Raw genomic sequence first — 14,129 nt, 5'->3', positions numbered from 1 at the left:
GTTTAATTTTGATTTATATAATGAGCAATTTGAAGTACAAAGTGTGTCGTTTTGTAGAACCGTTTATGTAAATCTGTGGTCTGCCTGAGAATTACAGATAGTCATAATTTTTGTGATAGAATAAAAGCAAAACTAGTTCCATGTTGACAGTTTACATTCATTAATGGACATTTTAATTTACATTTAAAAAGTTGGTATTTTAAAAAGTTGTACATAAAAAGCAAAGAATAAGGACTGCCACTTATTTATGGAGCAAATAAGGTATTTCAAATAAAATGGTATTATTTGAGATGCCATTTAAATATTAAGTAAGTTACACTAGATATATTCATGACTAATGTGTTTACTATTTAAGTCCCTTTTAAAAGCACACTGGCAATAAAGAAGAACTAATCCTGGGGTCATCAAGAAACAGGAAATGCTCAGTGGAAACTTGCAGCATGTGACCTGCTTCATAGTCACAGGGCAGGCTACCCAGGGGGGAAAAAGCACTATGGGAACTTGCTCTGCCAATACTCATCAGTAAGGAGAGCTGGAGGCTGCTGGCAAGGGCTGTCATTCCTCCCCCCTCACCTCCCTTTTATCTGTGCTGTTAATGAGAAGTAAGCTCTGAGTTCACCAGCTGATCGCCTTTGGGGTGAAGTAAGTGCTCCCCTGACCCTTGCACAGACCAGGGGAGACACGTATGAAAGGCGGAGGGGGAAAGCAGCAGGGGTTGAACTCTCTTAGATGAGAATCTCCTTTATGAGATTTTTTTTGTGTATGTATTTTTCCTCTCTTCCCATCTTGTTCTGTGCTCAGTCTGAGAACAAATGCTCTCCACAACCTTGATTTCTATTGGGAGGAAGTAAAGCACATTTTGAGTGTGTTTACACTCTGGTTTTAACAGGGAAGAGGTGCTAAATAGCTCTTCAAAGAAGCAGCTTTGAAGTCTGGCTAGGGAAAGTTATGACTTCTGCTGAGGTAGCCTGGAGCAGCAGAGATCAGCATGAGTCATGGGAAGTCCCCTGGCAGGTAGCGCCTAGGGAGAAAGCTGTCCACTCTGGGGGATAGGAGGGCAAACACTATCACCCATATGTAACTTGCCACATGTTCAAACAAGTTGCAAAGATATTCTGCATTTAGCAAGTAACGTATTTGAAGATGGCTTGTCATTTTTGTAGCTCTTTCTCTGGTGATATTCATTGCTTGAAGGTGTGGCACGTTACAGTTAATATATTAATCACACTTGTACCATCCATCAGTACCTTAATTGCGCGTCAAATGTAATGTCTGCTGGGACTTTAGACATATGGTGGAATCGTTCTTCGGGGGTGTGTTCCTTGATTTTTTTTGTTTTGTTTTGTTATGGTTTTCATAAGGAATAAATTAAATGCAAGTATCATTGTACATGTTGATGAGAAGAAGCCATTTGGAAGAACTGGCTGTTCCCTGGCTTCTTGGAAAAGTGTTTCTCTTGGGCTGTCAACAGTGTAATAGAGTGGGGAAAAAGCAGATATTGTATTCCTGCTCCTTGGCCTTTAAAAGATTAACAATAATTGATACTTGTATCTAGTTTTAAGTATGTTTAGATGAAGAAGATGCAAATGAGCTTTTTCTTATTTTCAAAATGTTTTGCATTTCCAAACTGCAGATACGATTTGGGAGGAATTGTTCTGATTTTAAACCACAGCCTAGACTGGCTCTTTTTCCCCATCAAGCTAAGATATAATATTTTGGGAGTTGTCCAAAGAATGTATAAATTTTAAAGTAAATCAACAAGAGTAAGGAAGCTTGTTTTTAAATTTAATTTGCTTTTACTTATTGTCACCGTTAAGTTAAATAAACATTTAATAGATTCATAGATTGTTAACGGCTGGAAGGGACCTTGCAGATCGTCAGCTTCAGCCCCCCTGCTCTAGGCAGGAAGACAACTGGGGTTAGGTGATTGGGGTAGGAATTTTAAAAATATTCCATAACAGGCAATACATGAGCGGTGGCAAAAATCAGCTGTAACTCCATTAGAGGAAGTCATAGCATGAACTTTTGATTTCTGAATGCAAATAAATAAAGTAAAAGAGACATAACACTAGTTGTTTCAGACTTGATTTGATCTTGATTGTATCTGATTATACCAGGGGAACTCCAAGTCTGTCTGTAGGGATGAGAAGTAAGTAGTTAAGTTACAGCCATGTTAAGCAAAAGAAAAATCTAAGATAGCTATAAACTTGCCATTGTGTTCTCATTTCCAAGTTAGTTCACAGTTTTTTTCTGTTTTGTTTTTGTTTTGAATTATATCTACTGTCCATTTAACTAGTATAAAAATACAATGCTATTACTTTAGACTTGACCTTTTGTATGTCAGTGACTATAATTGCATTTTCTCCCCAGTAATTGGTGTTACAAAAGTGGTAATGATTTAAAAACAAAACAAATCAAAACAAAAACAAAAAAAAAACAAAACTGAACCAAGAAAAAAACCCCAAACCAAACCCAAAAAATCAGTATGGGCAATTACTGTGTAACAGATTCTCTAGGACCTGCTTATGCAGAACCATTTTCAGTTGAGTTGAAATTCAGTGGTAACATGAGTACCATGTGATCAAGATCAACTTCACTCATTAAGACTTCTGGCAGCAGGAAACTATGGTTTATGAGCAAAAAAGCAAGTTGAGCAATTAATCATATTTTTCACGCCCTCTGAGGTTTGAACTATTTTATTAAAAAAAAAAAAAAGTCTGCAGACCAATTTGTTGCAGCTAATCAATCTTTATTTTTGAAGTAATGGAAACCAAAGTTTCGTTAGCCTGCCCTTATTTCCTTCAGTTAGAAAGCAATGTCAGTTTGTACAGTTGGCTTTCACTATCAGTGCAATGCCAGGAACTCTTAAATATACAGGACTTACTTAAGTAGCCTTTCTATTCTAAACCTTTTAAATTAATTTTTAAGAGCAATAGACTGAAACATGTCTTTTAAGAAATACCTTTCCTTAGTAAGGAGTGGTTAACACGCCTTTCTGATATGTAAAGCAAGTTTTTATCCTTAAAAACTTATCCTTAAGTATCCTTAAATATAAATGGGAGATGCATCCCAATTTCCCCCCTAAACCAGTCTAGATAACTTTGAAACCCTTTCTTATTTCCAAACAGCTGTTTTGATAGGGCAGTTGAAGAATGGAGACAGTTTCATTGTGATCTAAATGACCTCACACAGTGGATAACAGAAGCTGAAGTGTTGTTGGCTGATGCCCATACACCAGATGGTAGCCTGGATTTGGAAACAGCTGGGATGCATCAGCAGGTATGTAGCGTTCATACAAAGTACTGGCAAGCTGGCAAAATGTTTTCCACTGAATTCTGATGTTTGCCTACAAATGTATAAAGTACAATGCATATATTTGAAATTATGGTCATCCTCTGAAGTTACACTGAAAAAAATACGTTAAATAGAAATAGCTTTTCTCATTGTATCGTTGAAAGGTTTTTTTGGTTTTTTTGTAAAGGTTATAAATTTATATATTATTATATGGAGCTATGGTGAGTTCTAGTTTGGGTGGGTTTCAGTTTTGATCCTGCCTTCTTTGTTTGGCTGCTCTTTATGTGAAGCTTCAGCTGGGTTCTGAACATTAATATATGCTTCTATAATTGCTTATTCTTTTAAAATAAGTAGAACAGCTATAATGCTGTGTTGGAGGAATCCATTCTTTTTTGTGCTTGCCTTCTACCCACAACTTGTTTGTTTTTTATGATTTGCCTATATCAACATTTCCTAATTCTCTTCATGGATCACTGTGATGGAGGAGCTATTTGGTGTGTTTAGCAAAAAAATCTTAATTTCATTTTTATGAGTGATAGGCTAAAGCATGGCTTTTAAGAAATAACTTTCCTTAGTAAGGAGTGGTTATCCAAATGTTAAATACCCATGTGTTACCGGAGAAAAATATGATCCACCAAGGTTGTATTTTCTTCTTATTCTTAAAGCTGTGTGAAGTTTTCTTGTGGAGTATTGCTTTTCTCTTCCTTAAATAATCATCACCTCTGCACAGAGCAGTCTGTGTTAACAATGTAAGCCTTTTCTGGTTGTTAGGGATATTGTGAAAGCTTGAGCCCTACTCTTTCTGACTTCCCTTTGTTTCCTGAATTTTCTGTGATGTCTGCAGACCATGGCAGCAATGTTGTAATTATCCAGGCCAAAATACTATGAGGTTACATGTACAGTCTGAGAAGAATAGGTGAAAAAGACAATCTATAGACAGTGTTTAAAATGCTAAATATTTTTATAATAAGAAACATACCTACGCATGACTGCAGATTCTCAAAGCTAACATCTCTGTGTACATCTCTTTTTTCATATTTCAGTAGTCTTCAGCAGCCTATTCTGCATCATTATCCTCTTTTATGACATTCATTAGGAAAGTGAACTAGATACGACAACGGACACGCAGTCATTTCTAAAGCTTAACATAGTTGATTGCGGTTGGTTTTAAATGGTCTTTATATTAAAATAATATGCACCAAGGACTCATCTCAGTCTTGCAAGCCACATATCACAGTCACTTTTGATAACTAACAAAATTCTGCATCATATTTGTATTTGTGACAGGAACTTGAAGAGGGAATTAGCAGCCATCAGAGCAGCATTTCAGCACTGAACAGAACTGGGGAAGAAATTATACAGAAGCTGTCTACTACTGATGGCAGCTTCCTGCAAGAGAAACTGTCAGGGTTAAATAAACGGTGGAAAGTAATCACTACTGAGGTCATGGATAGACAATGCAGGTAATAAGTTAATCAGAAATTTGGGTGCCTGAACAGAAATGATGGAGAATTTGGAAGAACTCCACAAAAGGTGTAGGATTCTATTGCACACCTGAATTTGCACAGTCTGAATTTTCCTGACTTTGACCCTTTCAGATTGCTACATCCTTTCTCCTAAAAGCATCAGCAGTCTACTGGTCAGTTAGATTGCTGTTAATGCAAATAAACCAAAAATGCCTTCCCACACTTTCTTCTGTTTTAAAATGCCTTCATTGAAAAGCTAGATTACTTGGAAGGAGCACTGCTAAATTCAGCTAGTTTCTCTGGGTGAAGTTGAATTGTAAGTACAATTGTAAGTTATTCTTATTTTTTAGTTTGTATTAATTTGATCACATCTTCTGAAATGTTTATCACGGATATCTCTTGACCCTTCCACCCAACCCACCCCAACATCCAAAAAAGAACACAGTGGAGAAAATGTGTTTTGTAAGTACTGAAGCCTTACATATGTTCATTTATCTTTATTGAAATAGATGCCTTATCAAGATCGAAGACCAAGTGCAGTTAGAGATAAAAATATACTGTAAAGAAATGTAAAAACTATGCACTATCATTACTAGCCCCCCCGCCCCCCCCATGATGGACAGCTATTTCGGAGGGGAGCGGGGTTTCTAAAACAATTCTTCTTTTCAATCTTCTGTAATGCACAAAGAATTTTCTTAGTATTTTTGATTTGCAAAGCCCTGTTACGTCTTTGAGTTCATATGAAGCATTTTCCCTCCATTTGGCTTATATTTTCACAGGCAGTTGTCTGTAGTAGCTTATAGGAGTTGGGCCTTAGTTGCTGCTGAGACTTGACTTGAGATGTTTTTGTTACTGTTTTCTTCTACTCTTGTACTACATATGAAAATTTATAGATTATTTTAAAATTTAAATAACACTGTGATCTTGAATGTAATTTGTTTTTTTTTGCTCAGAAAAGCCTTTGATTAGCCGAACTAATTTCTTTAGGACTGCCACTGGTAATAAATAAATAAAAAAATAAAAATTAAATATTCCCCATTGGAAATAGTATGGGAATGGCACAATGTGTTCCTTGTTGTGGCAGAAGGTCACAAGCTGTAGTATTTTAATTTGAAAACTTTGGAATCATCAGATTTACTGGATACTTCTTTTTTCAATAAACATGTGTATTTTCTTCTGCTTTTAATCAAGTTGTCTCCACTTGATGATGTCTATTGATTTCCTCATCTAGGTATGTTTTTTACCCTGCATTTCTTTAGGCTGAAAGGAGAGAATCAGCAGCTAGCCGATTACAGAAGGAAACTCGATGAGCTTAGCTGCTGGTTGGAAAATGTAGAAAATTCCCTGGAAACCAGACTTACATTCAATCATGAGGAAAACCTGCGAGAATTAAAGGCAAGATAGATGAAATTGTGCATGTTTCCCCCAGCAAGTGTATGTGTATTTGTCCCAAGACCTATGTGTGGAAAATAGCTGAAAAGATGGAAGGTGCTAGGAAAATAATACTGTCATTGTAAAAGTAATTTAAAGGCTAAAATAAAGGTATCCATTATTGTTATTCAGAAGCCCTGTAAAAAAGATCTTTGAGAGATGAATCATAGGAACAAAAGGGATTCTGGAAAGTCATTTTTAAAGGGTTACAAAGCTGATTTAATAAAAAAAAGAAATGTAACAAGCTTGTAAAACTTTTTAAATTGTTGATTCTGTTTATCAAGGTGAGTAGTATTTGAGGTTTTAAATATGTGATGCTGCAATTAGCATAGTGTATTTGATTACTGAAAAAATTTAGAATATGTGCCAGCATTTTAGTACACTCTAAAATACTTTTTTCTGGTAAAATAATTGAATAGTCAGGTAAAGTACCTGTATACAATACCTGAGTATTGTGTCATGATCTCCCATTTGTTTTCTGATGAGTTGTCTTATGTCCCCCTGGTAGTTGGGGAGAATGGGGAAATTATTATTAATTCTTATTACAGAAGCTCAGCTGTTCTGGAGTGGCAGTCTGGTAATGGCTGTTGACATGAAAGTCTAGATGATTAAATGAGTGTATACGTATTTATTTAGTTTTGCTTGATGATTTAAAGACAAATGATATAGTTCCTACTCCTGAGATCCTGCAGTGTAAGGCCCTGTTCTTGTAGACAGTTAATCCCTTGCATAAATCTTCTGAACTAAGTGAGGACTGTCCAAAGGAATAACTTGTTTGGATGTGTCTTGGAACATAGGTAACGTTAACAAAAGTAATAATGGACAAGGGGCAGATTCAGGGATCATAAGCAGCCGAGGAAGTTTTGTACCACATTATTCTCATATCCATTCCTTAAGGGCTGCCCTCCATATTAAAATGAAAGAAAAAGGTGGGTGGAGAGCAGAGCAGTTGTTTTGTAGCAGGTTCCCTGTGGGAGCTCCTCTGTGCCTGAGTGAAGTTTATTTCGTGACGGTCTTAATTCTTTTAATGTTTGAAATCTACCTCTAGTTTTAACAGACTAATCAGCTGAGGCAGGTAATCAGTTCATTGCAGTTTGCATGTTAAGTACACCCAGAGATAAACAAGGGCAAGGACTTAATTTCTTTGATAAGTAACATATACAAGTAAAAATAAATAAAAAATTGCTTACTCTATTTCACTTTTGGTTCTTCTAATATTTGTATCTCTAAACCAATAATGGTGGATGCCAGGGAAGATAATGGGTAGGGGATAGATCACTCTAGATCTGTCTTGTTCAGTGCTCTCTCTCTAGCATCCACTTGTGTCACTCTCGGAGGCAGGATACTAGGCTAGGTGGATCATTGGTCTGACCCAGTGTGGCACTTCTTATGTTTTTACTACAGGTGGAAAGTAAACTCTGTTAGTTAAATAAAGTATTTAACTATTTCTGAATGTTTAAACATGTTTGGGGTAGGGGTGCACTGATAAAGATTTTTTTTGGCCAATGCTGCCTCCGCCCATCCAAGCATAGCCCCAGCCAAGCCTCCCAACTGGGAAGAGGCTGGTGCAGCCCCTGGCCCCAAGCCTACAGCAGGCAACCCACCTTCACCCTGCACACAAATCTGGGGTGCACATGCCTCGCCACTCCTCTCACCTTCCCTGTGCCCCTGGGATGAGCTCCCTGTGGCTGCGCTGGTGGGGCTGCATTCACTGCCCTGGCTGGGCAGCACTTGCCCATGCTCCACTCCCCCCCCCCAAACTCATTGTGGGGAGCCTCCATCTGTCTCCCCCACCTCTCTTCCTTCTCCTCGCTCCTTCCCCCACCCGTACAGATTTACCAGCCAGATGTTGCTCTCCATGCTGCTGGACTGGATTCCTGGCTATGTATGTGCATGCTGTGGCTCTGCACAGGCATGCAGCATTTATCGGTGACATTATCGGTTACACTAGCCAAAAAAAGCCGATTGCCAATAATGTTAATTTTCGTTTTATTGGTGCCGATCTGATCACAGTGCACCTCTAGTTTGGGGCATTATTATATTTCTAGTATATCTGCTGGTTTGTGTTTATTTTTTCTGCAAACCTTCCAAATGTCAAGTGCTTAAGTTAAAATAATTTTTGTTATCTTTGTGTTTGTGTATTTGTGCGTGAGTTTCTTCAGACTAAAAGCTTTCTTCTGTTTTCCTTAGGGTGTAAGTGAAGAGATGGAAGTACAGGGGGAGAAACTGAAATTGTTGAACATAACTGAACCTGAACTGCTTTCTGATAAAAACATTGCTCCCCAGGAAAAGGACAGAATTTCTGACTGTTTGAGGACTCTCAATGTTAAGTGGAACAAAGTATGCAGTCTTGGTTCATTTGTTAATTGTCATCTGCATGCATCACAATATATGTAAACAGAGGGCTGTCCTCCATCATACTCTTGAAAGTTTTAGAAGATACAGATCAGGGTTGGGTAATTATTTGGGCCACAGGGCCACTTAGGGAGTTTTGGTGAACAGTTGCAGGCTGGGCCAGTAACCTACTTTCTTCCCCACCCCCTGGCCTGCAGCAGCTCAACAAAACTCCCTAAGTGGCTTTTCACAGCCAGGGGATGAAGATGTGAATAAAATATGTCTATTTCTCATTTGCTCCATTCACCCATCCCCACCACCCTCTTTTCAAAATGAGAGTTTAATCAAATTTGTTTGTCCCCAGTAATTACTGGGAAACAGGGAATTTAAAATGTAGAAAATGCAGCTTGCTATTTTGGACCATATTATTTGCCTCTTCTAGTGCCTGAACTAGTGGCTTAATGAATCGCTGCTGTGGTACATAGAACAGAATGGACAGTATTGTATGTCTCCTGTCTTAAAGTCTGTCTGGATGAAAAAAAGACTTAAATAAGATGTGTATAGAAAAGGGTATGGGGGAGGGTACAGGGCAACATTCATTATGATGATTAAATGTTAGGTTTATGTGCTGTGTAAGGAAATCTGTCACTGTGAACACACTGTTAATATTTTTCTATATTTTATGATCGGCTTCTCTTTGTATTTATAAGTGTTTCTTTCTTGCCATTAGAAAAGTAGGTTTCCTTACCTTTTTTTCTGCTTGCATGCTGTGGTGTAGGTGTTCAAAGAGGTACCCGACAGAGTAAGAGAACTAGAGGTATATGTTGAGCAGCCTTGTTTTGTAACACAAACAAAGCCTTCTGGTGAGTACTGAATGGGAAATCTACTGCTGAGTCATGTCTGGTTCATTTCAGTTTAATCCTATTTGCCATACACACTTTCTTTTTATTAATTTAGATGAAGTGCATATTATAATATGAAGAGTTTTACATCATCGGGCTTGGTGTTGCTTTCATGTTGTTGGGAATGCACAAGCTTATTCTGAGAGAAGATACAGGTTTTCTTCATTGCTCCTTAGGGTGCAATATTGCCTGCCTACTATTAATATTGTGTTCGTATCTGGCACAGCCCATCATGGACTAAGGCCCTGCTGTACTAGAAACCATGCAGACACTGAATGAATGAAAAGGACAGTTCTTGCCCTAAACAGCTTCCAGTCAGAGCAAATGGGCTGAGGAAGCTGTGTCCGTGCTCCTTTGGATTTGAATTTTTTTAACTTCTGCAGGTTATGATATGTCTAGAAATCATGATTCATGTTTCATCTTCACAATGTTTCCTTCTTTGGAAGCCCGTGTTTATTTTGTAATGAATGTACAAAATTAAATAATGATGTGTATTTTGTTTTCTCTGGGGATTTATTATGTAGCTGTCAAATTGTCTTAAACATTATTGATGTGATGCTCTGTCTCAACTCCTCCAGTCAGGGCAAGAACAATAGTCCTTTTTAGGGTCAGGAAGGAATATTCTACTCAGTGGTTGGATTGGTAAGGATTGTGGGGCTTTTGCTTTTTCTGTAGCAGGGGGCATGTCCGTCTTCCTTGGATCTCTTGAACATATTTTAACAATGCTTGCATCAACAGGATGCTTGACTGCTATTGTCTTCCTGCTTTACTTGTAGCAAGATAGGGGGGCTTTCTCTTGTAGTTGTGTGGCAAGGCTGATGGTAGTTTTAGTAATAGGTTAGGTCAGGATTTGTTTGGGATGGTATGGATAGGGATGATCCTGCCTCAGGCAAGGGGTTCTGCTTGGTGACTTTCAGAGGCCCTTTCCAGATTTACTTTTCCATGATTCAATGATATTGTCATTAATTTACAGACACTGCAGCATATACCATGTTACTGCATCACTAAGAGCCCTTTTTGGATTTGAATGTTTTTAATATTAAATGAAAATATATTACTAAAATGCTGACTGACTTTATTGTTTCAGATGTCCAAAAGGTGGTGCTAGTATCATCTAGCTCAGAAATCCGTGTTCAAACTCAGGCTTTGGAACTTTCTACCCCTGCTGACCTGGATAAAACTACAACCGAACTGGCTGACTGGTTGGTATTGATTGACCAGATGCTCAAGTCAAACATAGTCACCGTGGGAAATGCTGAAGAGATCAATTGGACTGTTGCTCGTATGAAAGTATGTGTCACTGGGATGGCTAGTGATTTTAAAAACCCGCAGCAGCCCATAATTTTTGTCTTGTTTTTCCTCTTTTAAATTCTTACATTCTGTGGGAGAAAACAAAAGAAGAATCATTGTCTCTTGGAGAAGGCAGCACACAATTTAAAAAGACTGCTATTTGAGAAATGAGATTCTGCTTTATATCGACCTGTGTGTAATTTTAAAGTTATTGCAGTCCTCCTTCCACCTATCATCCCCACGTTTGTTAAGCCCAAGGCCAAGGGTAGGCCACCCCAGCATGCATGAGAGAGCATGGCATGTGAAGGGGCTGGGGTTGCACTGCCACAACAAGGATCAGGCTCCTTGTGGCTCCCTCCACTGTCCGCCCCAGCATGCCAACATTTTAGAAGTCGAGGTTGTGGGTGTGTTTAGCACTTTGCCCAAAAATATTCCCAACCCCTGGCCTAGTTTTACATCTCTATACAGACTTGGGTCTATGCAATTTTGAGGTCTACATCCAGTGATATGAAGAGGAACTCCTGTATATAAAATGTATCTCTGTGGGATTGTTAGAAATCATCCTTTTTTGTGTGTATAGCTTATACTGGAAGATGGGATATCCATTTCTAATCAGTTTAAAGTTGGGTACATGTGGATTATACTGTAAGTTTCTAAGCTGTAGCTTTTGTTTGTAACTTGGGTTAATTGATTTCCGAATAACACGAGTAATTACTGTAATCGCTAACATCAAGTATCACAATGTAGACTATCATAAAGTTTGTTTCTGATAATAGTCTACTAGGTGCTTCGCCGTAACTGGCAACAGACATTTGTGAGCATTTATAGTAGCATTTACAATCCATTTATTTGCTATAATTGGGAGTCATTTGACACGAGTTACAATGTGGTCTAAAGCTGTTGTCTAGACAAGGAACTGTATTCTGATATTACCTACCAGACTTTGGTCCAAGGGAAGAAGAATTGCATGTTCACAAGCTTTGGAGAAGCTTAGATTTCTTTTTACTTCATAACATTCATAGCATGTGTTTATAGTAATTAGATAATACTTTCATCTAGTTATGCAATATTCCCATTTTGAATACAAGACACTGTTGAGTGCATCTATTTGGCTGATTTTCTTCCCCCTTTAGTAATGTTCAGAACTTAGCAATGGTCTTATTAAGCTTTCTAATAAGAAAATAATGTAGGAAAGAGAATATTGGAAGTGGAAAATATTGTACAGCAGTTCCCATTAATATGTAGTTCACACAGATTCATTTGGTTTTCTGAATCTGCAGTAACAACCATTCAGAATATTCATGTTGGGTTTTTGTTAAGTGTCCCTGCAAGTATTGCAGCTCTAAAATAGTCATGGAAACAGCAATCTACCTATGAGTGGACAAATATTAGTTTTTAACTGCACATAATCCAGAAAATGTTAACTTTTGCATTTTTAATAAAATAAATAATAAAATTACAACTTATACTTGATTTTAAACAGATAACAAAGGAGGACTTAGACCAGCGCCACCCACAGCTTGATTCTGTTTTTACTTTGGCTCAGAATTTGAAAAATAAGACTTCCAGTTCAGATGTCAGGACAGCAATCACAGAAAAATGTAAGTTTTTTTTTTTTTTTTTTTTTTGCATATATGCTTTTTTTTTGTTTGCAGAAAATCGAACTGTTTTTTTCCTGGAAAACTATAATTTTTGAGCCCAATTTCAGCAAGCTTATAGTATCATAGTTGTTAGGGTCTGGAAGGCACCTTACAGATCATTGGGTCCAGTCCCCCTGCACTGAGCAGGAAAGACCTTCTGGAATCAGATGACCCCAGCAAGATGGGCATCAAGACATTTTTTGAAGATCGCCAGGGTGGATGACTGTACCACCTCTTGGGGAGCCTGTTCCAAACCCTCGGCACTTGATTTGTAAAGAAGTTTTTCCTTATGTCTGGTCTGAAGTGATCCTCAATCAGTTTGTGCCCATTATTTCTTGCCCTCCCCTGGGGGGCCTTAGTGAATAGATATTTCCCCAAGCCCTGATGTACTCCCCTAATATACTTAAAGGATGCCACCAAATCGCCTATGAGTCTTCTGTTCTCCAGGCTCAACAGTCTCAAGTCTTTCAGCCTTTCCTCATATGACTGGCTCTCTACTGCTCTAATCATGCATGTGGCCCTCCTTTCGATTCTCTCAAGCTTCTCCATATTTTTCTTGAAGTGCGGCACAAAGAAAACTTAGTCAAGTCAATTTCAGTTCTCCAATTAATTAGAAACCAACTCTGTCCCCTACTTCCCCCCGCCTCTCCACATCCCCTCCCAACAAATGGTCTGCCCATTTCTGAAGTACAGGATGTGTATTTTGGGCTAGGTCAGTATAGAATGTCTTATGAAATGTTTAAGAACTGCTTGCAAAGGCCTTCCTGCATTTTCTGTTTAATGACACAAACAAACATAGTTTAAACTTATTTTGGCGATGCTATTTGCTGATCCATTTATAAAAAATAAAAAAAGGTATATGAGCTTAGGTGACAAGTTTAGAAAGTGTTGAGGTGATCTCGTTACTTGGATGGTCCAGGAGATATGAGAGAAGGAAATGTTTTTGTGGGTAATATCTTTTATTAGACCAAGTGTATGGTTGGGAGAGATGGAGGCAAGCTCTTGGGTATCCTCCAGTCTCCGGGAGAGAAATAGAGAATAGCTGAGCTAAGTAGAAGCTGGAACAAAAGCTTATGTAAGGCTCCATAGGTAAGCAAAACAGTGTACCTGGGGAAGGTTACTGGGATCCCTGAAAGGTTGCCTATGTTTATCTCAACTATGCAGGTGGTCCACTAAAAGTTAACTTTAGAAAGACATTTAAAAAGACCATTGACTGATGTTTTTACCTTATTAAGTTACTGATGTGCACTTTCAAATTTAACTTTCAGCTTAATTATTGCATTTCCCTTTTGGAAAAGGAAAAGAGTTTAGGGGTTTTTTTTTCTAAGGATTTGACAGGCTTCAGCAGGGAACTCCTAAATTCTGTATATCACTAAGGTTTAAAAAAAAGATATTCCAGATATTGGAAGCTAGAGGAAAATTGGGGCTAGGGAAACTTGTAGATTTCAGGAAAGCTCTGTGTTCCCTAACTCTTTGGTTTACAGGTTAGTTCTCCTCTACCTCCAGCTCTATTTCCATGTAGTATTTCTAAAGGACTTGCCATGGTCCTTGGAGAGTCTTCCACGACTGAAGCATACTCTGTGAAGGCCCTTGGCAGCTCCTGTGGTGAATGTGTCCTAGAGAAGTGAAGGGCTTTTAAAACTTCTGCCATTGACGAAACACAGCTTTTTTTATGTCCTTCTGTGAACTGAGGGACCTTTTAGAGACCAGCTTTGAGTTAGTTAGAAGATGAGGCCTGGTCTCTGAGTCCTAGGGTCATGGAAGTACAGGAA

The 14,129-nt window shown here is 38.2% G+C and overlaps 1 protein-coding gene across 3 annotated transcripts in view; it reads left to right on the top strand.

Annotated features, from left to right (window-relative positions):
* Window positions 1-14,129, top strand: part of UTRN (utrophin) — a 541,506-nt gene that overhangs the window by 213,160 nt on the left and 314,217 nt on the right. For all 3 annotated transcript variants that reach the window (XM_019550130.1, XM_019550131.1, XM_019550129.1), the window contains exons 40-46: window positions 3,129-3,279; window positions 4,582-4,757; window positions 6,020-6,155; window positions 8,382-8,531; window positions 9,304-9,388; window positions 10,515-10,717; window positions 12,201-12,318. In XM_019550130.1, coding sequence (XP_019405675.1) covers window positions 3,129-3,279; window positions 4,582-4,757; window positions 6,020-6,155; window positions 8,382-8,531; window positions 9,304-9,388; window positions 10,515-10,717; window positions 12,201-12,318 — 1,019 coding nt within the window. The remainder of the gene's footprint in view (window positions 1-3,128; window positions 3,280-4,581; window positions 4,758-6,019; window positions 6,156-8,381; window positions 8,532-9,303; window positions 9,389-10,514; window positions 10,718-12,200; window positions 12,319-14,129) is intronic.

Source organism: Crocodylus porosus, unplaced genomic scaffold (assembly GCF_001723895.1).
Source record: "Crocodylus porosus isolate Cpor-Errol unplaced genomic scaffold, CroPor_comp1, whole genome shotgun sequence".
NCBI lineage: Eukaryota > Metazoa > Chordata > Crocodylia > Crocodylidae > Crocodylus > Crocodylus porosus.
Note: the sequence above shows the minus strand (reverse complement) of the source record. Positions and strands in the feature narration are given on the sequence as shown.